Below are 27,637 nucleotides of genomic sequence, written 5' to 3'. Positions count from 1 at the left end.
ACCATCAAGACTCTCAACTCTTGTAATATTTGTGTATATAGCTTGCAGTTATTAGCGACTTCATTATCATAATACAATCACAATTAATTTGCAGCCATGGACAAAAAGCTTTCTTGCATTTTGCTGTATGCATTCCTAATCACCATAACCTTCCCAATGCTTTCTTCTGAAGCCAAACAACCTCTGAGCCTTGCAACTGATCAAACTGCCCTTCTTTCACTCAAACAACACATCACCTCCGACCCTTCTCTCTTACTTGCAACTAATTGGACCAATTCGAGCTCCGTCTGCAGCTGGATTGGCATCACTTGCAGCTTGCGCCACCACAGAGTAGCTGCCTTGAATCTCTCCAACATGGCTCTCTCCGCCACCATTCCTCCACAGCTCGGACACCTCTCCTTCCTCGTCTCCCTCGACCTCTCCAACAACCTTTTCTATGGAGATTTCCCACACCAACTGTCTCTCCTTCGCCGTTTGAAGTTTATATCTTTCCGACTCAACCACTTCACCGGAGACATCCCTCCGATGTTGGGTCAGTTACCAAAATTAGAGTACTTGAATTTACGCAACAACAGCTTCATAGGTTCCATCCCAAAATCTCTCTCAAACCTCACAAACCTACAATATCTTGACTTAACTTACAATTCTCTAAGTGGAGAAATTCCAAAAGAGTTTGGGAGACTTCAAAGTCTACAAACTCTGTCTGTTCGATATAATCATCTCTCCGGTGCTATACCATCAGCCATATTCAACATATCGACCCTTGTATCTATAGCATTGAGAAACAATGAATTGAGTGGAAGTCTTCCAACAGACATGTGCCGTAATCTTCCATATCTTACTGCGATTTATCTTTCTTATAATCAGCTGAGTGGCGCGATTCCCACAAATCTATCCCAATGTTCACGGCTTGAGAGGTTGAGCCTCTCTTACAACTCTTTTAGTGGGGAGATACCTTCAGAAATCGGCTACTTAACATCTCTTCAGATTCTAAATCTTGGTGGTAACAATTTGAATGGTATGGTTCAAGTCCTTATCACATAAATTTGTGTAAATGAGATTTGATTAGTTTCATGACACTTTTTTTGCCAGGAATACTACCACATGAGATTGGCCATCTTCAGAGTCTGGTTAGTTTTGCTGTTGGAGAGAATAAGATTGCAGGCTCAATTGATTTCAATATTTTCATGAATATGTCTTCTCTGCAAAACATATGTCTATGGCGCAACAAATTCACGGGGAACCTTTCAAGGGATGTCAGGAATATTACCATGCTAACAAATTTACACCTCTCGGAAAACGATTTTACAGGTACAACAGAGTAATTTTCATGTAAATTGTCTGTTTAGCTACAATATGTGTTTTTAGCTGCAGATTGGAAATCTCATGTTTTGCAGGGCTTATTCCCACTGAATTTGGCCAACTTTACCATTTGGAGACATTAGCATTATCATTCAACAGCTTGAGTGGTTCGATTCCACATGAGCTCTTTAACATTTCAACTCTTCGGATTCTTTCACTTGTCGGCAATGCTCTTACAGGGGTTCTTCCAATCCATTTATGCCATGCCTCTCCCTTTCTCGAAAGATTGTTTCTTGGCAGAAATTCCATGAGTGGAGCAATACCCAATTCCATCTCTAACTGTTCTCAACTCACAATTCTCGCACTTTATAAAAACAAATTCAGTGGTTATATACCTACTCATCTCGGCAACCTAAGACTTCTTAAACATCTTCGACTGCAAAGAAACAATCTTACCCAGCCACCATCTTCTTCCTTCATTACTTCGTTGACAAATTGCAGGTTTCTAACTACTTTGTCAATTGATTATAATCCTCTAAATGGTGTCATTCCAGCTTCTGTCGGGAACTTATCTTCCTCACTCGAAACATTCTATGCCTACAACTGCAAATTCAGTGGCAGCATTCCTATTGAAATAGGCAATTTAAGCAATTTGATGACATTGGTGTTGTCAGCAAATGAATTATCCGGTAATATTCCACAAACTATAAGCCATTTGCATGAACTTCAACGATTACATCTGTCTAATAACATGTTGGGAGGCTCAATACCACATGCTATATGCAATCTATTTAGCCTCGACAGTTTATCTTTTAGCGGGAATCAATTTTCAAGCCCAATTCCTAAATGTCTGGGAAATGTCTCTTCTTTAAGAAATCTTTATCTAGACTCCAACATTTTGAATTCTAGCATACCATCAAGCTTATGGGGCCTAAAAGATTTGATCAATCTAGACTTGTCCTCAAATTTATTAAATGGGTCACTACCTCTAGAGATGAGTAACTTAGGAGCAGCGATCTATATAAATGTAGCAATGAATCAGTTGTCAGGGTCAATTCCTAGCACTATTGGGAAGTTGCAGAATTTGATTTATTTGTCTTTGGCAAATAATAGACTAGAAGGTTCTATACCCGTGTCTATGGGAAGCATGATCAGTTTGGCAAATCTCGACTTGTCGTACAACAACCTCTCTGGTTCAATTCCAAAGTCTTTAGAAGCCCTTCAACTCCTCGACTACTTTAATGTCTCTTTCAATAGTTTAAGTGGAGAAATTCCTAATGGAGGTTCTTTTAGAAACTTCACTATGGATTGTTTTAAGGGTAATGAGGCATTGTGTGGAATTCCCAAGTTCCATGTCCAAATTTGCTCTTCAATTTCTAATCACATATCAAAGAGAAAGAAGGTGGAACGAGCTTCATTTATTGTTTTTTGGGTTGTGGCTTTCATTTCAGTTGTTTCTTTGGCCTTTATAATTGTCAGAAATAAAAGGAAAGATAAGACGACTAGAGAGGTTGATGAGTTGATATTCATTGTGCCGGAAAGAATCTCTTATTATGAACTGCTGCAAGCAACAGAAAGATTCGATGAAAGCAATTTACTTGGCACTGGGAGTTCTTGCTCTGTTTATAAAGGAATTCTTAACAATGGGAATGATATCGCTGTCAAGGTGTTTAATATGCAGCTTGAAGGTATTTCAAGAATATTTGATGTCGAATGTGAGATACTACGTAGCATTCGACACAGGAATCTGACAAGCGTCATAAGCAGTTGCTCCAATGAAGAGTTCAAGGCATTAGTACTTGACTATATGCCAAAGGGAAACCTTGAAAAATGGTTATATTCCCACAACTATTGCTTGAATATGATGGAAAGATTGAATATAATGATTGATGTTGCATCTGCTTTGGAGTATCTTCACTACGGTTATTCAATGCCCATTGTCCACAGCGACTTGAAGCCTAGTAATGTGCTGTTAGATGAAGACATGGTTGCCCATGTAAGCGACTTTGGGATAGCAAAGCTGTTATGCGATGGAGATAGCTTTGTGTTAACCAACACGCTAGCAACATTCGGTTACATCGCTCCAGGTGAAATTTCTCTAAATATATTGATTGCACTTCACTTTCAATCAATTAATTGTGTCTTCCTTACTACACACATCATGATTATTTTATTTGTTCCAGAGTATGGCTTGGAAGGGCTAGTTTCAACAAGGTGTGATGTGTATAGCTACGGGGTGATGTTGATTGAAACTTTTACGAGAAAAAGGCCTAGTGATGATATGTTTTGCGGAGATATGAGCTTAAAGAGATGGGTAGAACTCTCACTTTCGGAGATCCCAGATGAAGTGATAGATGCCAACTTAGTCGTGAATTTGGAGGAAGAAATGATTGACAAGAATATGCAGTGTGTATCATGCATACTTGAATTGGCTCTGAAATGCTCTGCCAACTCTCCCGGGGATAGAATCAACATGAAACAAGCACATGCAGAGTTGCAGAAAATCAAACATCGATTTTCCCAATGAGATTCAAGTAAGCTATTTTAAAGTTCTATGATAATATTATTCTATTACCATTTTATTGATGCTCAAGGTTTTTCTATCCCTCTTTCCTCCATATTTTGTGTTCTTGAGTTTACATATTTTATGCTAAAAGAAAAATCGGCCCCCATCAAAATTCAGCCCCCAGAACTAAATTCCTGCCTCCGCCACTGGTTATACCTCTATGTGGGCAATAGTTAGTGATGTTTAGTTGTTTATATTCTGGCCAACAGAACAATATTTGCATTGACCAAAAGCTCACACTTTAATTGAGAAGGTATGCTATATGTGGAATAATTGTGTCTCTGTTTCTTCCTATGCTTTATCCATTAGTATTCTATCTTTTCAAGAGATTTTTTCTTGAATTCTTTTAATGTATCGAACTCGAATACTCTAATATGAAATTTAATATAATCCTACTTACACAGTTACACGCAGTTCCATTGCATCCCTAATTAACTTCAGGAAACACTTATTAAGAGCATAAAGTAAATGTCTGAAACATGAAGCTCCGTTATCATGCATGCCATTCAGTCACCTCAGAAAATATTAAGACTAAGTTTATCAAAGATCGATTGCTATTGGTTATCACTAACAGACAAAAGAAATAAAGAAAAAAAAAGATAAATGACAAAAATTGAGTAACCAAGAAAGGAAAAGTGGCAGACCAACTTATGTCAAAAGTATTAGTGTATTACTCACTCCATCTCGTAAGAGTGTATATGATTGTTAATGACACGAGTTTTAATAAATACTATTAGGTAGGTATATTGGAAGTGGAGAAAATAATTCACTTTATTGTAAAATAGAGATAAGAAATGAGTTGATGATGGAGTAGTGTCTAAAAATGATAAATGCATATTCTTGTTGGATGCTCGAATATAGAGAGAAGCATATAATCTTATGGGACGCAGAGATTACAAGACACCCCTAAAAAAATATTGTCACACATTTCATATTTTTATTGAATGAATAAATTTCTTTTGACCAAACTTTTATGTTAAAGTGGATATTAACAAAAATATAAAGTATTATACACGCCCCGAAAAAAAGTACTATGACACATGCCATCTTGTTATTGAGTTGAATTATAAATTGTGCACATAAAAGAAAGAGAAATGAATTTTTATTGAATTAAGATGAAGTATGAAATTTAACTTGAATTAAGATGAAAAGTTTAAAGTGTTAAAAATTTAATTGAATAATTTAATCAGAGTTGAAATTATTGTCATCAAAAGTTAATTTGGGATTAAGGAATTTCAAAAGTGGCATTAGTACTACCCCTATAAATTTACTTTTACGCCACTTACACCTATTTTAAAAACTTTCTTAAAATCAGTGCGGAACCCCAAATAACTATTTTTCGTGGACGAATGGAGTATAATAATAATAATAATAATAATAATAATAATAATAATAATATTGGAGAGATGACCAGAACCCAAATAGAAGTAGTGGATCCTTGAGAGACAGCCCTAGATTATTAAGTGTTAGAAACAAAAATAAAAATATTTTATACTTGTAATACCTCGATTTTGCCTCAACAAGATTTTTAGAGGAGTCATTAATTAAGTTGATTCGCACCCCGGAGATTTTTTTTTTAATTCCAATAAATAATTTTTTAATGTTTTAAAGCAAATAACCAAACTTGATACCTTGCATAATTTCAATAATATTATATGAGTGTGATTTAAAGTTTTCATATGAATATCACGTGATTTAAAGTTTTCATATGAATATTTTTGAAGTTGGGCTGGACCTAATTGATTGCTACTGTTAAAAGTATTTTGGCTAAATTCTTTTAAGCCCATTACATGTATTATTACGCATATTTATACAACTACTTTCAATCACTACATTCTATATTCTTCACGATTCTGATCTCTTGTGTATATAACATACAAGAGCACACCATACTGCACATAACACGTTTAAGTTTTTTTTTCTCTTTTAAGAATTTTCAAAATTTAACTTTTATGTTGGGCTATCTATTTAATTTTGTTTGGGCTCTATTTCACTAAGTGGGCTGCATTTCTTTTAAGATTGGGCCGATTTATTTTAACATCTTTATTTGTTGGGTTTGCCCATTTAATTTATTAATTGAACCAATGTGGTTAATTTGGATTCTGATTTAATTAATTAAATTTCTCATTAATTATTTCTGTCCAAGTGTTATTATATGCATATATTGTTTGATTATATGTTTTAATTTATATACTAAAGTTTTAGTACCAATTTATGGAAGAAAAATATTTTTTAAGTTGATTTTATATACTATATATATATATAGCGATTGTGGGACCCACACGAATTGGCCCATTGGTATTTTCCTGATTACAGTAATTACTGGGCTTTTTTCGTTTCTTTCCTGGAAATTGTTGAGAATGTTTTAGGGGAATAATATTTTGTTAGGAATTAGGTACAGAAAATAAAATTATTGGGGGCTTAAATTACTACTTACCATTTTAGATCATTCTTCGTACTCACTCACCCACCTATTTATTTCCATATTTATGTATATATTTTTCATATAGTTTGACAGAGGTAAGTTGATATTGTATTATTATCACCGTAAAATTTGTTGAATATTTAATTAAAGGGTTAACAACCGGAAAATCCGTGAGAAATTTCAATTTTCTGATTTATATCACGACCCTAAAATTTTACTTTTAAATACATCAATTTGTAATTGGTTAGCAAATTTCCCACAAATTATAAATTCGCCCAAATCAAATCTTATTTGGCAACCGGCACGTCAACGTGGCAACCGGAATGCCTATGTAGCAGTCGAAATCACCACATCACACACACACTCCACTCTCTCACACGTCACCACACTTTCTTTCTCTCTTAGATTCATCACTCTCTCTCATCTCTCGACCACCACCGCCGCCACTTCTCCCCCACCAGCAGAGCCTCCCCCCTCCGGCGAGGCAAAGCTGAAGTCTCTGTTCTCTTCTCCCGTCGACGAAACCTCCTCCTTCTTCCACAATCTCCGCCGCCTGTTCTCCAGTCGACGAACACTCCTCCTTCCTCCACGACCTCTGCTGCCTTTCCCCAGCAAACCCTCCTTCCTCCACGACCTTCGCCGCCTGTTCTCCACCGGCGAACCCTTCTCCTTCCTCCACGGCCTCCGCCGCCTTCCCCCAGCAAACTCTCCAAACCAAATACCCAATTCCCCAACTCCAACTCCAATTTTCCTAAGCCAGATGCGGAGAGAGAGGAGAGAGTCGGATCCCCCGTCGCCACGACCTCCGCTGCCTCTTCTCCATCCCGAAACCCTTCTCCTTCCTCCACGGCCTCCGTTGCCTCCCCCCAGCAAACTCTCTTTCCTCCACGACCTCCGCCGCCTATTCTCCAGCCGGCGAACCCTTCTCCTTCCTCCACGATCTCCGCCGCCTACCCCCAGCAAACCCTCCTCATCCACCGGCTTCCCCCAACAAACCCGCCAAATCAAACACCCAAATCCGTCGACCACAACTAGAACAGGAGAAAGAGAAGAGCTGTACAATGAAACGGTGCCGTTTCATTTTAAAATTCGCAAAAAAAAAATAAAAACTTATTAACATAAAATCACGTCAGTTTCGATTTTGCCACATAGGAGCCACGTCAGTTTCAATTTGGCCGGAGGTTCTCGCCGTGGAAAAAAAAAGACAAAATTATAAATTGATGTATTTGGAAGTCAAATTTTAGGGTCATGTATGTTGTCATATTTCTGTAAATATTTATTCGAAAAATAAGAAAATCACAAATGAATTGTGAGTAAGTATGAAATACTCCCTCCGTCCCACAAATAACTTCTTAATATGGGACGACACGAATTTTAAGAAAATATTGTTACGTGTATTGGTAGTGAATAAAAAGTGTTATAATTAATACTGAAAGTGTCACGGCCTTTTCCCAATTAAGGCCCGTGATAGCGTGGATAAATCATCACGCAAATACTACACCAAGGACTGATTTATTCACAGGAGTTTGATATATTATAATTACAGTTGATAATAACTTAATGATATAAATAGAAAGACTCATTCAAGGGATATCTTGCAAATAAAATACTAAGCAATATTAGTCCAACATTAGAATTTCTCACATTGGGCTTATGCCCTTATTGCACAAACTATCATAAAGTAGTAGTAGACATCGGGGTTCAAATTATACACACACAACCAAAGCGTAGTCAGATTACTCGTATGGAGACGAATAATCTGTGAGGTCCAATCGAGACACAATACGAATACCCTCACAAGCGAGAGCATTTATTTTACCGTTTGTAATAAAACAGAATTTAAAACACACAATAGAAGTGATTTTAAAGTTCCGAGTGTAACTTGTGCCACGCACATAGAGCACTCTCCCCTCCATCGCCATTCAACCTGCACATTTAGAAATACATGCAGGGCTGAGTAATGAAATTATTACTCAGTAAACACGTGCCGAAAAATAATTTGAAAGGTGCTCAATTAGAGCTATATGTTGAACTTGCCTGGCAGTAGCTGAACACATGATATTATTTTAGGAAAAGAATCACATGTTCGCCATTTTCGCAAATAACCAAATAATAATAATCAATAATCATATATTTCACAATTCAGGTTATCCATTTAACTCAATGCATATGTACCATTTTTCTACCCAACATCATCATCTTAAAGATGAAATCATAATAACCATGGAAAAGAGAAGGTGGCCACCCTCTCAGTTCATGTGACCGGCCGATGCATGACAACGGCTCACGATCACCCCTGTGCACAAACCTTAACTAGTAGCCCGTCGGCTCACGTAGTTCAAGGCCGATCGTATCATCATAGTAGCAGGTACCATATACTCATCAACACAAATCATGACAAGTCAACGGTTTAACAACAATTTTTCACCAATATAGAGGATTATTGATAATAATAATAATAATAATAATAATAATAATAATAATAATAACAACAACGTATAAATGATTTTATCTTTAACCCACATAAGAGGGTTTGCAAGGCCCGCATATTAGGGTTAGAAAATATGCCTACCTTTCGTCCTTGCTCTTTCCTTATCGTCACTTATAATCACTTGCGTGCTTTACCACGTTCAGACCTTAAATAAACGAGAATATATATATATTCGTGTTAATAGAGAAAAATAAAATAGACGATTAACAATCATTAATCGTTTATTCACTCTCATTAATAGGAGTTCTTCTCCATCATAAATATATATATATATATATATATATATATATATATATATATATATATATATATATATGAATCACGTATCTATGCTCGATAAAACGAGTCATCTATATATATATATATATAAAGTACTTTATTAATAAGTACTTACTTATCTCCACAAGGCGTAGCGAATTGATATTCCTTCTTCAACTGAGCTAACTTAGAATTCCCGTTTTCCTCGTCCCGATCTATCATAATAATCCATAATATTACTATGTAAGATTTCTTTTTCAAAGAAAAGAAATTTAAACCAAAAATATAATTATTAGAAATAAGAATTTTCTAATAATATTATTATTATCAAATCCTTTCTTATATAAATATATACTCAATATAATATATATATATATATATATATATATATATATATATAAAACCACATATATATATATATATATCCTCATGCTTATATACATATGTACGTACACATACATATATATATCATGCATGCATATGTGCACGTGTGCATGAGAAAGAGAAAAAGTCGGGACAAGAAAATAAGCGTCGGCTACCCGAGAAGCTAAGACCGACGACTGCTCTCCTCCTCGGTGCGAGCTACGGTGGTTCCGGCGGTGCGTAGGAGCTGCTGCTACTCTCTTTCGTTCTTTTGGGGAGTTACCGCTGGTGGTGAGCTAGGGAGGAGAGATGTGGTGGCTGCCGAATGATAATTTGAGGGTGAGAGTCGAGAGAGAGAAGGCAGCAAGGGCTCGTAGAGCTTGGCCGCTTGACAGTCCGGCGTTCGCTTCGTCGTCGTCAAGGAGGTAGAACGTGAGGGAGGAGGGTGGCAGTTTAAGGTCAGCGGAGCTTGCTGCACTCAGCAGGAGAAACGGGAGAAATGGGGGTGGTTGAGAGGAAGGAGGGTGTGAGGGTGGTGGGGTGGTGCTGCGTGCAGGGGGGGGGGGGGGGGATAGGTGATGAGTGCTGGCGAGAGGGGGTGGAGTGCTGGGTAGGTGCTAGGCTGATTTGTTTAGTGTGTGTGTAGGAGTCTCTTCATGCCTATTTATAGACTTTCAATCAGAATCACGTTTTCCCCATTTGCGTGTTATCCATTTACTCACTCGTCACCTCGTTATAATGGTCGATAATATACGTAAAAAAAAAACGAGACGAGTTTTATTAAGATAAAACTCCCCATAAAATATCTACATAGCTAATTTATAGCTATAATTAAAATTCCCACCAAATAAATATATAATTTAATAGGAAAAAAATAACGATTATTCAAGGTTCTAATTCCTATAAGAATTAACTAAGGAATAAAATGCCGGGTATTACAGAAAGCGGTGAAAATATGTTATAATTAGTATATTAAGAATGGTGAAATATTGAAAAATTAGAATAAATAAAGTATATAGTGATAGGATAATGTACCAAAATGGATAAGTTATATAAGGGACGTCCTGAAAAGAAAATATAGGAAGTTATGAGGGACGGAGGGAGTATATAATGTTTTCCGTGATTGGTGTGGCTGAGTTAGAGAGTGTTTTCATGTAAATGCATGGAGGTATTGTGTTTGCTTTTGAAGTTGATATAGTTATTTCTCATATTTTCAGGGAAGGCACGAATATCGTGGCGATGGCGAGCCCTCACACGCCGGCCGGAAGGTCGGTGATCCCGATTATTTCTACGGCGGTATCTAGAGATTTATCTATACATAGTCATGTTCGTCAAAAATGATGAACTTGGGACGGTTTCGTTTTATGCATTGCATGTCAATTTCTTTTCTTGTTCTAATTCTGAATCATTTGTTGGTTGTGTTCTTAGTTGTATGCATATGTGATAATTACTATATATACATGTAACCTCATAATAATCATTAATAAATTTATTTGTCTGGATTTTAAATGTCTGAGCATTATTATGTTGCACTTTTATATTAACTTACCAAAGACGACGTGTGTTCACATGTAAAAAAGAATTATTTTAATAAATATTTTTTACGAGTGTAAATTTATGCATTTTATTTTATTTCATAGTAATATTTATCAATTTAATATAATTTAGAACCAATTATTGAAGAACTTAACCTTTAATTTATAATATTATAAAACTCGTAAGGTTGAAAAAACTCATCTAAATTTAATATAAAAATAATAATTTTAATTAATTAAGCATCACTTAAACTTGTTATTGGAAAAAAAATGAAGATTAATATACAATTCAAGCTCTTTTATATTAGGCAAATCAAATTCGAGCTCTTTTATAATAGGTATTGATTTAATTACAACCATTAATTAGGCGAATATGATCCTTAGATTTATACACTAGATATGTATCCACAACATGCTTCTTCTTTTTTTTTTTGCATACTCTGCACTACTTAATTAGTGTCCGAGTTAAGTCATGTTGACTCAATCATTTATGAGGCACAGAATCATATTTTCATGCATTCGTGGAATTCAAAACATTTAATACAAATTGAAAAAAAAAAAAAACGGTTTCACCCAACATTCATATCTTTTGCCTAACACCCATTTCTAACTTTATCATCTTTGTCGGAAAAAATTGATTGAAATGTAGAATGCATGGATTTAGGGAAATAGAGAGGCCGTAACATTAATTCTACTACATTTTGGAACTAAAGATCGAGGAATCTTGAGGTGGTATTTTCTTCTTTTCTTTTACAACTTCACCAACTCCCTTTTTGTCACCTCATCAATTTCTCTTCATTTTTGTTACAGCGAAAACAACAAATACAGCAACATACTCATCAAAACCAAACTGAAGAAGGTTCGTTTCCTTTCAAAGCTTTATTTTAGAACATATATAATCTCTCCCTTTAGTTATTGTCAGAAAAGATGACAGACTTGGCATAATATACACTACAAGAAACTGGGCGATTAGCGACGGAATTTTCCGTCGCTAATCCCCAATTTTCCGTCGCTATTTTCAATCAACGACGGAAGGCCGACGGAGGCCGTCTGTCGCCGTAAAACCGGTCGCTAAACCGAATACCGACGGAATTTAAGTCCGTCGCTAAGTTACCGACGGAAATAACGACGGCGCGACCGTCGGCGGAAAAACGACGACGAAGGCGTCGTCAGTCAATAGCGACGGAAATAGCGACGGAATTTCCTTCGCTATTTAGCGACGGACTGAAATTCCGTCGCTATTTTTTTTTCGAAAAATAATAAAAAATATATATATATATATATATATTTTAATATCAATCTAGCTTTATTCTCCACAATTATTTTGGTATTTCTAATATATTTTGAACTTAATTACATACGTTAAGACGAACTTCCCAGTGGGTCACCCATCTTAGTTGTGCTCTAATTCAAGCACGCTTAACCTTGAAGTTCTTTTCGAGTGGTCACCAGTACAGAACACGCGTATTATTGATATAACTATCACTTATTAATTCATTTAAACTCTATTTTAATATACAATATCATTTATTCATGACCTTAGAATATGCTGAAGTCATATCTAAGACTTGTGGTGCCGACGAAAGAATGACGCTAAATATACGATCGAATTTAAAATAAAAAAAATATTAATATTATAGTTAGTTAAAAAATATATATATTATTGTTGAAAATAACAATAAATTTAAAATAATCTCAATAATTTAAAAATAAGAATAAATTAGAATATTAATTAAAAAAAATTAATAATATTTTTTAAAAAATAAAAATAACAAAAAAAATTAAAAAATTAAAAAAAATAAATAAATTATATTTAGCGACGGAATATTTTCCGTCGCTATGTTTTACGAAAAATAATAAAAATATATATTTAAAAAAAAATAAAAAAAAATAAAAAAAATAAAAATAAATCATATTTAGCGACGGAATATTTCCGTCGCTAATAATTCCGTCGCGATTTTCGTCGGTAAATTTAAAAAAAATGATAAAAAATAAACGAAAAATAATAAATACTCCCTCTGTCCGCCAAGATTATGTAAAAATTACTATATTTGGCGTCCGCCAAGATTATGTCACTTTCCTTTTATGGCAATGGTCCCACCATCCTCTTTAATATTTTATCCTTACTAACACTCTTTATTTACAAAAAACCCACTCAAAATTCAATCTCATCCACACATTTCATAAAGTGGTGGGACCCTTTCTCCACTACATCAAAATCATCACCAATTTTATTAAATCCCGTGCCCAAGCAATTTTACATAATTTTGGCGGACGGAGGGAGTAATATTTAACGACGGATTATTTTCCGTTGCTAATAATTCCGTCGCTATTTCCGTCGGTAAATTAAAAAAAAATGATAAAAAAATAAATGAAAAATAATGAATAATATTTAACGACGGATTATTTTCCGTCGCTAATAATTCCGTCGCTATTCCGTCGGTAATCCGTCGGTAAAATTTTGAAAATATCTTCGTCGGAATTCCGTCTCTGTTCCGTCGGTGATTACCAACGGATTATTTTCCGTCGGTAATTCCGTCGGTGTCCGATATGTTTTTTTGTAGTGATATATATATATACTCCTAAAAACTCAGCAACAAACACAAAAGAAATGAGATGAATCTGTAACAAACAAGCTCCAAGACTTGATTTTTTTTTTCTTTTTCTAAAAAAAACAAAAATCTTCATCTGGGTGATCAGGAGAGACGGCGAGAGGAGAGGAGGCGCGGCTGCCGTGGATGCTCGCCGGAGATATTGGAGAATTGCGTTAGGTTTTTTTCGTTTTCGCCCAACTTCAGGTTTTAATGAAGATTGAAATTAATGATCTAATACAGAAATTTGTAATAATTAATTGAAATTGCAATTTTTAGCCCAATGGCTTTTCCCCCATTCCTCATGCTTCCCCTCCTCGACCAAAACACCCAAGAAATCAATGGCCTCTCTCTCTACAGCCTCAAAGACAAGAAACCCCTCAACCTCGGATTCCTCGAAAACCTCAGAAACCCCCAATGCGTGGGGTCTTCCCACGGCTGGCTAGCTTTCTTGGACGAAAAAGCAAACCCTTTTCTCCTCAACCCCTTCACCAAAGCCCTAATCCATCTCCCTCCAAAACCATCCAAGATTTCCAAACTAATCCTCTCCAAGAACCCTTCCTCCCATCCCAACACCTACGCCGCCGTCGCCATGCAGACAAACCTCTCCTTCTGCAGAAACGGAGACGCCGCGTGGAGGCTCCTCGACGGCCAAGGCAAGACCTACTACGACGTCGTCTGCTGCAGCGAGACCAACACCCTCTTCGCGCTGGCTCCGGGCCCCCGCGTCGAATCATGGGACCTGAACGAAGCTTCTCCGAAGAAGACGATGATAATCGAAGGATCTTGTCCGAGAATGCTGCAGCTGGCCCTGAAAAACTTCCCGGTCGATCTCTACTCTTCGCAGTGGTACCTTGCGCTGTCCCCGGCGGGGGAGATATTCATGGCCGTGAGGTACATCGGGGAGTTTGTGAATGGCGACGGGGAGGCGGTGTACGAGGGCGACACGCTCACGGACTACATGGCGGCGCCGCTGGTGTGCCCCTATCCTGCCACATCGTTTTAGCCATATATTTCCAATGCTGCCCATGCCAACAATACAACTAGCAAACACCCATCTCATCTCCTTCAAAACTCTGAAAAAATCATCCATATTCATACATAAGTATTGATCTTAATTTAACCAAATAATCACCAATTTCGGGTTAATATTAGAGACAAGATCAATTACGATCAAAATCATCATAATTCTGGCAGGCAAGTCAATGTCATTAATCTCATATAACCAAATAAACTAATCAAGGAGTATGGTTAGTTAATTAGTATAGCTTGGTTACTTCATCATCGATTTTCATCTACCTGTGTGCAGCTACCATAATAATCAAGAACACTATTCAAACTCAAGGCCAATACTAAATATTCCACATTTTCATACCCTAATCAGAACAAAAGGAACGAAACCGGAAACATCCTCATCAAAAACTCATACGACACGAAACCTAATGTGAAAACTGAAAAAAACAAAAATATTATGGGGAAAGCAGCTGAAACTAACCTGAAAAAATGGGATAATTCCATCGGCTTGGGGATTCAGTTAATAGGTGCCCCCAAAAACACCCCTCCGAATTTCTGTCTCCTTTAATCGAACACCTGGTGTGCGGCTATGTGTGTTTGGAGCTGTGGGCTATTGGAGGTCAAGGGAGAGATGAGGCAGCGCCGCTGTTGCCGCCGATGCTTTCCACCGGCGAACAGTGGCAGAGGAGAGAGAGGGAAAAGGGTTTGGGTAGGGAAGAGAGAGGAAGAGAGATGAGAAGCGGAGAAGGAGTTAGCAGATTATAAAGGCCAGAAACACATAGAGATTAGATTATAGGTGAGAATTAATGGTGGTGTTTTTCACAAATAGGATCTCCCAATTAAAGAAGAAGATTCCCTGTCATAATTGATATTGCATGAATGCTGGAAATGGAAAAGATTTAAAGAAAAAGATTCCCTGTCTCAATACACTTGGCAATTGTTTTCTTTTCGAGAATCTAATTTTGAAATCTGCATTTTCATCTTTCGTTCTCTTTTTCCAAGATTTTCCATTCTTTCTGCTTTTTTCTGAAAAAGATAACGCCTTACTTCTTTCTATTTCCATTACCAAAATGATGTAAGTATTTGAATTTGATCCCATGCTTCCTAAAGATGGATTGGATAATATCTTTATTAAGTTTGCGGTTAATTTAATGGTAAAAATTTTATTGAAAAACCATGAATAAAAAAGATGAAAGTAAATATTATTTTTCTTCTCTTTTTCATCTTATACTCCTTCCGTCATATTCTAATACGCTCATTTCTTTTGGATATGGAAATTAAGAAACTTATATTTTAGGAGTTGGTTCACATAAATTAAACATTTTTTTACTCAAAATGAAAAACAAACATATTCTAGTGAGACGTCCCAGAAAGGAAAACGACCATGCTAGAGTAGGAAGGAGGGAGTATTGATGAAAAAAAAAATCTTATCTAAGATTATACACTTGTTTACTTTCTTGGAAATAGGTGATCAAATTATCAAAATTATCATACTAAATATTGAAAATATTTTCACGCCACTATCATAAAACTATCAATTACCATTGGAAATAAAATAAATGAAAAGGAGTTGTTCGAGAAAATATTTCACTATGTTCAGAGAAATTCTTTTATTATACTTCATCCATCCACGATATAGTTTCAACTTTTACTATTTTGGTCTATCCACAATATTATTTTAAAATATTTTTTTATTCAATAAAATACTTTTATTAAAAATAGAATGCAATGACTAATATCATAGTATGTGGAAGAAATGATAATTCATATATATATATATGGTGATTCCAAATAGAATGATGATTCATACAAAGATAATATACCAAACAAAAAAATAAAATCAAGGTAGGAATCATCATTCCTTTCTCATCTTCATTCCATCATACCAATCACCTGCTAAAGATTTCATCCGATTAATAATATAAACATATTTATCTGTAACAGCTTGCTTTTTAATTTTTTGAATAAATCTGGTTTGAAAATTACTCCCTCCGTTTCAACTTTCAATAATCATGTTCCACCTAACACCCTTCTTTGATCTTTCAACATCATACCCCAATTCCACCTCACTCCAAATACAATAGTTGACCTATATTTACTTGTGGCTAGATATATATAAATATGAATGCATAATTTATATTCTTGGATAGCTAATATATATAAAAGCTGCCCAACAAAGATATAAAGCTTATTTAATTAAAATATACTAGTGGGCCTTGATTAATTAAAAGGAATTAATGTGATTGCTTATTTGAAAGCTTGTTTCGGCCTCTAAAAAAAATTATTAAAAAAAACAGTTAGCATCAAGTTTATTGTGTATAAAAAAAAGAGACTGCCCATTTTACACTGTGATTAAAATAATCTTAATGGGCCACATAAGCCCATTTTCAATAAAGAAAATTAGATCATTAGTAAAATTCAATTTGAATTAAATACCCATCTACACTTTTAGATCAACATTTTCAATACCTCTTCCGTTCAATTAATAAAACAAAGGTTGTGTCGTGGCTTATTCATGGAAAACTGAAATTGAATTAAGGTAACACACAATAATTAAAGTTTATTTGATGAAGCTTAATTAAGTACTCCTATGGAACTATGGCTTTCAACTTCCTCTTGCCATCAGCATCCCATCCTCGAACTGGACTCCTCCCTTCCAAAACCACCACTTTGAGGCGGATCTTTTGATGACAATGTTGCCCTTGTCGGCCTCGACTCGTAACAGGCGGCGGCGGGTGGCTGCGTAGCAGCGGGTGAGAAGGGAGAGAGAGAGAGAAGGGTGTGAGGGAGGAGGGACCGATGCAAGAGAGAGAGAGATGTTTAATTTTTTTTTTTTTTTTTCTCTTTTAAGAATTTTCAAAATTTGACGTTTATGTTTGGTCCCTATCTATTTAATTTTGTTTGGGCTCTTGTTTAATAAGTAGGCTGCATGTTTTTTTAAGATTGGGACGATTTATTTTAACATCTTTATTTGTTGGGTTTGTCCGTTTAATTTATTAGTTGAACCAATGACTAGTTAATTTGGATTGTAAATTTGGTACCTTATTTTTTCAATAATTTGAATCCTCTTTTAATATTTTATTTTGATCTCTTCGACCAGTAATTGTCAACCTAATAGTAGTACCATTCCCATTTTCATTTTGGATTTTGATTGCATTGATAATTAGTTAGTCGCATTGAATTAGTCATGATAATTTGTAAAGTATAAAATACTCTGATAATTTGTGCAAATCACATGATTTGCAGCCAATCGCAACTGTAATAATTTATTTATTAATGGTGCATTTTATAATTTTTTGGTACTGGGATTGAATATATTGGCCTTGACGTATGAACTAATTTCACACAATACCCACCGACTAATTATTTTATTTATGTTGTTGGCATACAAATTATTTAAGATACATATAATGTGTGCATTCTAATAACTTTTCATATTTTAAAAAGTAATTGGCACCAAACTTTATGAATGCATGCAAATTCAATGTTGTGATTCGTAAGTTTGAAATTCTGGCCATTGCAATCCATGTGTAATCCATGTGTAGTTGAATAAAATTATTCAAGAATTTGTCTCAACCTCAAGTCTTCATTATCAGTCTCTATAAGTGATTGGTGCCGACATCTAAGGAGGACTTGACTCAAACGGAAAAAACGTACAAAAACCAAAAAACACATCAAAAGCAACACTCTCAACTCTTGTAATATTTGTGTATATAGCTTGCAGTTATTAGCGACTTCATTATCATAATACAATCACAATTTGCAGCCATGGAGATAAAGCTTTATTGCATTTTGCTGTATGCATTCCTAATAACCATAACCTTCCCAATGCTTTCTTCTGAAGCCAAACAACCTTTGAGCCTTGCAACTGATCAAACTTCCCTTCTTTCACTCAAACATACATCTCTTTTACTTGCAACTAATTGGACCAACTCCACCTCCGTCTGCACCTGGATTGGCGTCACTTGCAGCTTCCGCCACCACAGAGTAGCAGCCTTGAATCTCTCCGCCACCATTCCACCACAGCTCGGACACCTCTCCTTCCTCGTCTCCCTCGACCTCTCCAACAACCATTTCCATGGAGATTTGCCTCAAGAGCTGTCTCTCCTTCGCCGTTTGAAGTTCATATCTTTCCGACTCAACAACTTCACCGGAGACATCCCTCCCATGTTGGGTCAGTTATCAAAATTAGAGTACTTGTCTTTACGCAACAACAGCTTCATAGGTTCCATCCCAAAATCTCTCTCAAACCTCACAAACCTACAATATCTTTCCTTATCTTCCAATTCTCTAAGTGGAGAAATTCCAAAAGAGTTTGGGAGACTTCAAAGTCTACAAACTCTGTCTATTCAATCTAATCATCTCTACGGTGCTATACCATCAGCCATATTCAACATATCGACCCTTGTATCTATGGCCTTCACATACAATGAATTGAGTGGAAGTCTTCCAACAGACATGTGCCGTAATCTTCCATTTCTTACTAAGATTTATCTTTCTGACAATCAGCTGAGTGGCGCGATTCCCACAAATCTATCCCAATGTTTACGGCTTGAGATGTTAAGCCTCGCATACAACTCTTTTAGTGGGGAGATACCTTCAGAAATCGGCTACTTAGCATCTCTTCGGGAGTTATATGTTGGTGGTAACAATTTGAATGGTATGGTTCAAACTTCTTATCACATAAATTTGTGTAAATGAGATTTTATTAGTTTCATGACACTTTTTTTGCCAGGAATACTACCACATGAGATTGGTCATCTGCAGAGTCTGGTTACGTTTGGTGCTGAACGTAATGAGATTGCGGGCTCAATTGATTTCAATATTTTCATGAATATGTCTTCTCTGCAAAACATAAATCTACGGCGCAACAAATTCACGGGGAACCTTTCAAGGGATGTCGGGAATATTACCATGCTAACATATTTCGATATCTCGGAAAACCATTTTACAGGTACGACAAGTAATTTTCATGTAAATTGGTCTGTTTAGCTACAATATGTGTTTTTAGCTACAGTTTTGAAATCTCATCTTTTGCAGGGCTTATTCCCACTGAATTTGGCCAACTTTACCATTTGCAAACATTAGTACTAGAGTTGAACAACTTGAGTGGTTCAATTCCACATGAGCTCTTTAACATTTCAACTCTTCGGTTTCTTTCACTTCTCGGCAATACTCTGTCAGGGCTTCTTCCAACCCATTTATGCCATGCCTCTCCCTTTCTTGAACAACTTTATCTTGCCATAAATTCTATAACAGGAGCAATACCCAACTCCATCTCTAACTGTTCTCAACTCACAATTCTCACACTCGGTGAAAACAAATTCAGTGGTTATATACCTACTCATCTCGGCAACCTAAGGCATCTCCAAAGACTTCAACTGCATGGAAACAATCTTATCCAGGCACCATCTTCTTCCTTCATTACTTCATTGACAAATTGCAGGTCTCTAACTCTTTTGTCAATTGATGATAATCCTCTAAATGGTGTCATTCCAGCTTCTGTCGGGAACTTATCTTCCTCACTTCGAACATTCAGTGCCCAGAACTGCAAATTCAGTGGAAGCATTCCTGTAGAAATAGGCAATCAAAGCAATATGATGGGCTTAGATTTATCTGGGAATGAGTTATCCGGTAATATTCCACTATCTATAAGCCATTTGCATGAACTTCAAGGATTAGATCTGTTTGGTAACATGTTGGGAGGCTCAATACCACATGCTATATGTGATCTATTCAGCCTCAATACTTTAGGTATGAGCCATAATCAATTTTCAGGCCCAATTCCTAAATGTCTGGGAAATGTCTCATCCTTAAGATATCTTTATCTAGACTCCAACATTTTGAATTCAAGCATACCATCAAGCTTATGGGGCCTAAAAGATTTGATCAATCTAGACTTGTCCTCGAATTCATTAAATGGGTTCTTACCACAAGAGATAAGTAACTTAGGAGCAGCAATACATATAAATCTATCGATGAACCAGTTGTCAAAGTCTATTCCTAGCACTATTGGGAAGTTGCAGAATTTGGTTGATCTGTCTTTGGCAAATAATAGACTAGAAGGTTCTATTCCTGTGTCTATGGGAAGCATGATTAGTTTGGAAAATCTCGACTTGTCGTACAACAACCTCTTTAGAAGCACTTCAACACCTCGACTACTTTAATGTCTCTTTCAATAGTTTAAGTGGAGAAAATGACTGCACTTGGTCTTTGAACTACAAACGAAACAAAGCATGCACTAAAGATGTTTAGAATACATAGCCAAAGCGATATCTATTATGCATGCGCATAACGTTTGTTAATTACGATTATAAGAAAGTTCACAACTATAAGCACTTAAATTATTAAGTGTCAAAATCGAAAATATTTATATTTTTCAAAAAATAAAAATAAATTTTATACTTGTATTCTATGGCTAAATAGTGTATTAAAACTCAACATGTTATATCTTGCCGATTACATGTAACAGAAGCATAAATTAGAAATAGAAAAAATAATTTATAATTATCCATTAAAAACACAATATGTAATGAAAATTTAAATTGGCAACAGGCAGTTCCAATTATTCGATTCAAACTTGCCTAATGAACAAAATATATAATACTAATGAACAAAATATATATAGGAGCGCGCTCCAGTGAGACTCCCTATTTTTCGTGTAACATGAGTACAATGAATAAAATATATAATACTAATGAACAAAATATATATATCTAATGAACAAGATGTATATATTGATGATAAAAAAAATTAAAAAAAAATCGTAATGAATAAGACATATATACTGATGAACAATGCAGTACATACTGATGAATAACACAATTTAAAATATTCTACTCCCTCCAGGATTCGAACCCTGCAAAAAAAAAATTACCCTCCAGATACAATATCAGCCATAAGATTGATAAAATAAATGCATCAGATCGTGCCCTAGATCTCACTAAAATTATGGGGTCTCATTGGAGTGGCCCCCTATATATATATATATATATATATATATATATATATATATATATATATATATATATATATAGGGGAAGGCTAAAATAAGAACGCTTCTTAAAATATAAATTAGGAACCATTTTCAGCCCTCAGATCATCAAGATCTACGGTTGATTCATCACCTTGTTGGATAAATTCATGATCCTGAGTTCGAATCCCAAAGGTAGCAAAAAAATATTTTTAGCAATTCATGCCTTTATACAGTTTATTCATGCGTGTTATACATAAAATTCATGCATTTTTGCTGGTTCGTAATTTTTAAAATAAGGGTGGTTTATTGAATAACCGCCCCCTATATATATATATATATATATATATATATATATATATATATATATATATAGGGGTGGTTATTCAACAAACCACCCTTAGCATATAAATTAAGAACCTCTTAACACGGTAGATCTGGCTGCCTTAGACGGTTGTGATTAAGTTTTAGTGTTATTGTATAATTCGTTTAAATAAGCCAAATAATTCACCCTCAAAATGACGGAAGGATAAAAATGGTACAATTTTTTTGACTTTCCATATGGCAATAATTACTCCTCCGATTTTGGCGTCTGTATCTTTATTCAATCTATGATTTGATTTGGATTGACAAAACCCTATTTTTTTGCGTGAATTGTAACGTGAAGTAATAAAAAAAAATCGACTAAAATTCCTAGAAAATTGGGATGCAGATCATCATTGATACGATTAAATACTTTCACCTAAATCACTTTTTGTTTCCGTCTGAACCAATTCCATTTAGTGCCTAAACTTTGAGAAGAAAAAACTTGGAGCTTCGACACAAGTGAGACGACGAAGTCTCCTCCGGTTTTTGCGATTCTCCGTCCAGTTCGTCCGCGAAATTATAGAAACTGTACTTAGGGATGGCAAGAACTAAACCTAATCGACAGGGTTAGATGTGATTTTGTTTATCATCTGCACTGTTCTTTTTATTTTTGTGAGATTCATTTTCGGTGTTCTTGATAACACTTTTCGATGTGTTCTTATAGTTGTGATAAAATGAATTAATGTATATTGGGTACTTAACTTTTTTCGTTGTACTGTTTTTCGTTTTTAGATCCGGTAGTAGCAACTATTTTTCGTTTTTAAATCCAGCAATCACCGTTGTTGCATTATTGACGACGTAGTTGGGGTAATAAAGTTGTATGTGAATTATTATTATAAGAGATGTGAATTTTTTTCCTAACTGATGTGAATATAAATGTTGTGAAGTAGAGTAATATTATTTCGTACTCCTGTGATGAATCATATTGCTAGAATAAAAAATTCAGACATAAAAACATGGTTTGTGTGAATTTTTTTAGAATTTTATGTATGATATATTATAGCATTTGGGCAAGAAAAATAGCCAATAATTTGTCTATAAATTTTCATTAATTCTTTCAAAGTGGTGGTGGATTATATATATAAATTCATATTAGCCTTTCATTTTTTTTCAAACAAGACTGGGTGTTTTTCTTTTTTTAGTATGTTATCTTTACGTATCATGAATCGTAGTTATATAAAGTTTTGTTCAATATACGTATCAGAATACTTGAAGGTTTGGGTACATGAATTATGCTTTACAGTACGTACCAAGCTTCGAAATTATCTAACTTTAACAGAGTTTTTGCGTGTGATGGTTGATGGTATGTCATGTTTATTCAAAACTAATTCTAAATATTTAGTGGTGAATGCGTGCAAATTCATTTAATTGTGTGAGTGACTGTTGTTTCGTGTATTTTGTTAAATTAGGTGAAAAGCTAAAGAGAAAGAGCAGGGAAACATCTACCCCGCTATAGTTTTAGAACTCCCTGCAATTGTTTTAGGGTCTCCGGTAACTCCTGCGAAGAAGACAAGAGTTGACAAGCGTAGACTAGCTATGGAAAACTACAAGCAGCTAGTGGTGAAACGATACGAGGATTACGCATCGCTTTTGACTTGGCATAAAATTCATGCGAATATACTGATTTATTCATGTCGTATACTCATCAAATTTAGATATGAAACACAAATATTCATATGTTGTTATCAAACTATTTTATATACTAAAATGAGACTCAACCATAACTAGGATATAAGGCACGAATTTTTACCTAACTCTCACTAATAATTCATGCGCACCAATTGGGACTATATGTGGTTTCTTATGGAAAAATTCTTGCGCATAAACTTTGAAAAATTCATGTGAATATACTGATTTATTCATGTCGTAAACTCATCAAATTCAGATATTAAACACAAATATTCATATGTTATTATCAAACTATTTTATATACTACTAAAATGAGACTCAACCATAACTAGGATATAAGGTGCGAATTTTTACATAACTCTCACTAATAATTCATGCTCACCAATTCGGACTATATGTGGTTTCTTATGAAAAAATTCTTGCACATAAACTTTGAAAAATTCATTCACGCGAATATACTGGTTTATTCATGTCGTAAACTCATCAAATTCAGATTAAACACAAATATTCATATATTATTATCAGGCACGAATTTCTCGACAAATCTCACTAATCATTCATACACTAATATTTTTACACACACAAATAAAAATAAATTCAAATCCTCTTACGCCAAAAATAAATAAAAAAATCAAACCACTAAAAAACAACCCAAACTCTCACCAATTTGGACTATATGTGGTTTCTTATGGAAAAATTCTTGCGCATAAACTTTGAAAAATTCATGCGAATATACAGATTTATTCATGTCGTAAACTCATCAAATTCAGACATTAAACATAAATATTCATATGAAAATATAAAGATTATAGTGTGAATTGACAATATACATATATGAATTTTTTATTAACGCACTTAGACTATGAAAATATTAATTTTATGATGAAGCAAAATGATTAATTCTGTGAATACATCCTAAATGGAAAAAACCACCATACAAGCAGAAAATGTTGTCTTAGGTTTTGAGATGACCGATAACATGGAATAACAAGATTCATACGTCAATTCACATAAAATATATTGACATATGCATATGATTAATATATACTGATTCATTGTTCATCAAAATTTATAAGCTTGTTTATAGGTATTAATACATGAAAAACTATGAATTGATATACGAATCTTTCTGTCAACATTTATGAATTTAAAATATGTGAAATTCAGTACAATAGTATCAATGATAGCATGAAAGTCAGTGATGTATAATTGTCCACGCTTCAATATAATCACATATCTTCATTCTTCATATGAATGATTAGCATATTCTAAAATTCCATGAACAGATGTTTTTTTTTTCTCTTTCTTGTTTGCGTGATTCTGAATAATAAAGAATTAATGTGATACGCACAGTATCTGTGATGGTATAACACATTCCTATAATTAAGGAAATGATATTTATTGAAAAACTAAAATTGCCATTCTAACCTAATAGTGTATATGGCGTAAATATTAGTAATTAAAATGGGACAAGATCTGTCCGTTGATGATTACAAATCCAATGGTTTATAGTGGTTCTTATTTTATATCCTAAATCTAGTTTTTATTTTAACCTAACCCTATATATATATATATATATATATATATATATATAGGGAGAGGTTCAAGAAAGAACCATAAATAAAAGAAGACCGGAGAACCATTTTCAACCATTCGATCATCAAGATCTACGGTGGATGCATCATCTTGTTGGATGAATGCAGATCCTGGGTTCGAATCCTGAAGGGAGCATTTTTTTAAAAAAAAATTAGTGCATTAATTTTAACAGCGAATGCATTAATTTTTACAATGGATGCATTAGATTTGATGGTTCTCCCGTTCTCACAAATAATGTAGTTCTCTCTAGAACCACACCCTATATATATATATATATATATATATATATATATATATATATATATATATGTGTTGATTAATGATAATTTAATTATGTATCTTATTTATTTGTTGTATTAATGCGAAAGTGAAATGTAATATACTAGTACTAAATAATATGGGTTGGACTTGGGCTGTTTTATTGGTTGGATTTTGAACATGTCGCATATGGGCTGGATTTTTTTTGTTGATAATATTAATACAAAGTTTGAATCGAATTTAAAAAAAAACTAAAAAATTAAATAAATAAATACAAGTTTGAATTGAATAGTATTTTTTTAGGCAAGTTTGAATCGAATAATTGGAATTGCTTGTTGCCAATTTAACTTTTCAGTATGTATTGTGTTTTTAATGGATAATTATAATTTATTTTTTCTATTTATAATTTATGCTACGATAATTTATGGATAACTGTGTTTTTAATGGTTTATAATGTTGATAACACTTTTATCAACATTTCTTGTAAAAGAAAGTATCATTTGCGTTAAAATAAAATACTCCCTCTGTCCACGAAAGAACTTTCTAGAAGGGAGTGACACGCGTTTTAAGAAAAATATTATTGAGTGTATTAAAAATGGAGAAAAAGTTGTTGAATGTATTGGAAGTGGTGAAAAAGTATTATAATTAATATTGAGAGTTGTGAAAAAGTGAAAGTAAGAGTTATTATAAGTGGTGGGGTATAGTCCAAAAATAGGTAGGAAGTTCTTTTGTGGACAACCAAAAAGGAAAGATAGGAAGTTCTTTCGTGGACATAGGAAATATAAATTAGTTATTGTTAAGAAAACTAACTGTTATTAATAAAAATGTTATTTACATAAAGTATCGGTTCAGATCGATGTGCGGAACCCCGATTTGCACGGTGCAAAAAACCCACACAGGATACCGGCTCATAAAAATAAGTGGTAATTTCCTTTTTATCTACACAAGGGAAAACATACATCCAAAATTACAAGAAAACAAGCTACTATAATTTATAAGGACGGGTAAAAATGAAAGAGTTTTGCTTTGTGTGAGAAAATTAAAATTAAAATTTAATTTTAATTACAAAATTATAATTACAAACACCAACAAAATTAAAATTTAACTATTGAAATATATTCCATTTTTATTGTTCAGCCCAAAAAAAAGTCCATTTTTATTGTTGGATAAATGGTGACGGCCCATTAGTATTTTGCATACAAACGAATTTCATAAAGAAATAATTTAATTTAACTTCCGGTGAAACGCAATATTAAATTATGATTCTCTGTCATGTGATCTAAATCCTTTTTTGTAATGTTATTTTTTTCTTAATTTTTATACATTTAAAAAAAAATTATATCTATATACTTACTAATAGAAAAAGAGCCTAAGCATTCTATTTTACCCCTATTATTTATTTTGTATTATATATTTATAAAATAAATTTATTTGATATATATTTATTTGTCACCCAAATCTATAAATAATATTTTATATTATAAAACCAAATATATACATAAACCCGTTGTCAAATTAATTAGATCAAAAATTTCTTCCCTACTTAGGTCCAATATTGCTGTTTCCCTCATCTAATCTAATTATAATTTCTAAATAAATCCATAATATAATTGGTATTTATACATCACAATTCGTTTTTCCCTAAAAGAAGTTCATCAATTAAACCAACGATCAATGTATTATATATTTATAAGGTTATTTTACAGTAGAATTCTATTTAATTTATAAGTTCATCAATTAAACCAATGATTCCAAAATCTTATCGCATTAGAATTCTATTTAATTTATTACATATTTTATTTTAAGGTTATTTTACAGTATTATATATTTATGAGAATATATTATTCATTAGATATTACACTAAATCTATGTGATATATATCTATAGCTATTGCTAAGGCTTATAAATAAATTATCTAATGAAAGTAATAAATTAATAGATTTTCTAAAATAATAGATTATTAAATAAAATAACATTAATTACACGTACAACGTACATTCTTTCTGTTAGTACAAGTAAAAGTGAATGAAAAATGTTGTTGTGTTTGGCGCACCAAAATTGTAAATCATGAATAAGTCCATTAAGTCTCTTTAAGTGACTGCGTTATCATGTCTTCCATTAATTTCTATGGACGACTTGTCTCAAAAGCCACACCCATCAAGACTCTCAAGTCAAGCAAGTCTTCCATTAATTTGTGTATATATATGTGATGATTATTGGATGCGCTTATTAGCAACTTAATTATCATAATACAATCATAATTTGCAGCC

The 27,637-nt window shown here is 34.0% G+C and overlaps 3 protein-coding genes across 3 annotated transcripts; all 3 read left to right on the top strand.

Moving 5' to 3' along the window:
• Positions 1–96: 96 nt before the first annotated feature.
• Positions 97–3,404, top strand: LOC131019156 (receptor kinase-like protein Xa21). The gene is made up of 4 exons (XM_057947842.1): positions 97–1,018; positions 1,093–1,311; positions 1,398–3,298; positions 3,390–3,404. The coding sequence occupies exons 1-4, from the start codon at positions 97–99 to the stop codon at positions 3,402–3,404; spliced, it is 3,057 nt and encodes a 1,018-aa protein (XP_057803825.1).
• Positions 3,405–13,814: 10,410 nt separating this feature from the next.
• LOC131019155 (uncharacterized) lies at positions 13,815–14,537 on the top strand. Its single transcript, XM_057947841.1, has one exon. It carries the CDS (start codon positions 13,815–13,817, stop codon positions 14,535–14,537), a length of 723 nt encoding a protein of 240 aa, XP_057803824.1.
• Positions 14,538–18,313: 3,776 nt separating this feature from the next.
• LOC131019154 (LRR receptor-like serine/threonine-protein kinase GSO1) lies at positions 18,314–20,712 on the top strand. Its single transcript, XM_057947840.1, has 4 exons — positions 18,314–19,205; positions 19,281–19,383; positions 19,500–19,508; positions 19,557–20,712. Exons 1-4 carry the CDS (start codon positions 18,314–18,316, stop codon positions 20,710–20,712), a joined length of 2,160 nt encoding a protein of 719 aa, XP_057803823.1.
• Positions 20,713–27,637: the final 6,925 nt, after the last annotated feature.

This window comes from Salvia miltiorrhiza, chromosome 3, assembly GCF_028751815.1.
Source record: "Salvia miltiorrhiza cultivar Shanhuang (shh) chromosome 3, IMPLAD_Smil_shh, whole genome shotgun sequence".
Taxonomy (NCBI): Eukaryota; Viridiplantae; Streptophyta; class Magnoliopsida; order Lamiales; family Lamiaceae; genus Salvia; species Salvia miltiorrhiza.
The sequence above is the reverse complement of the archived record's forward strand: the minus strand, read 5'-3'. Positions and strand labels throughout refer to the sequence as shown.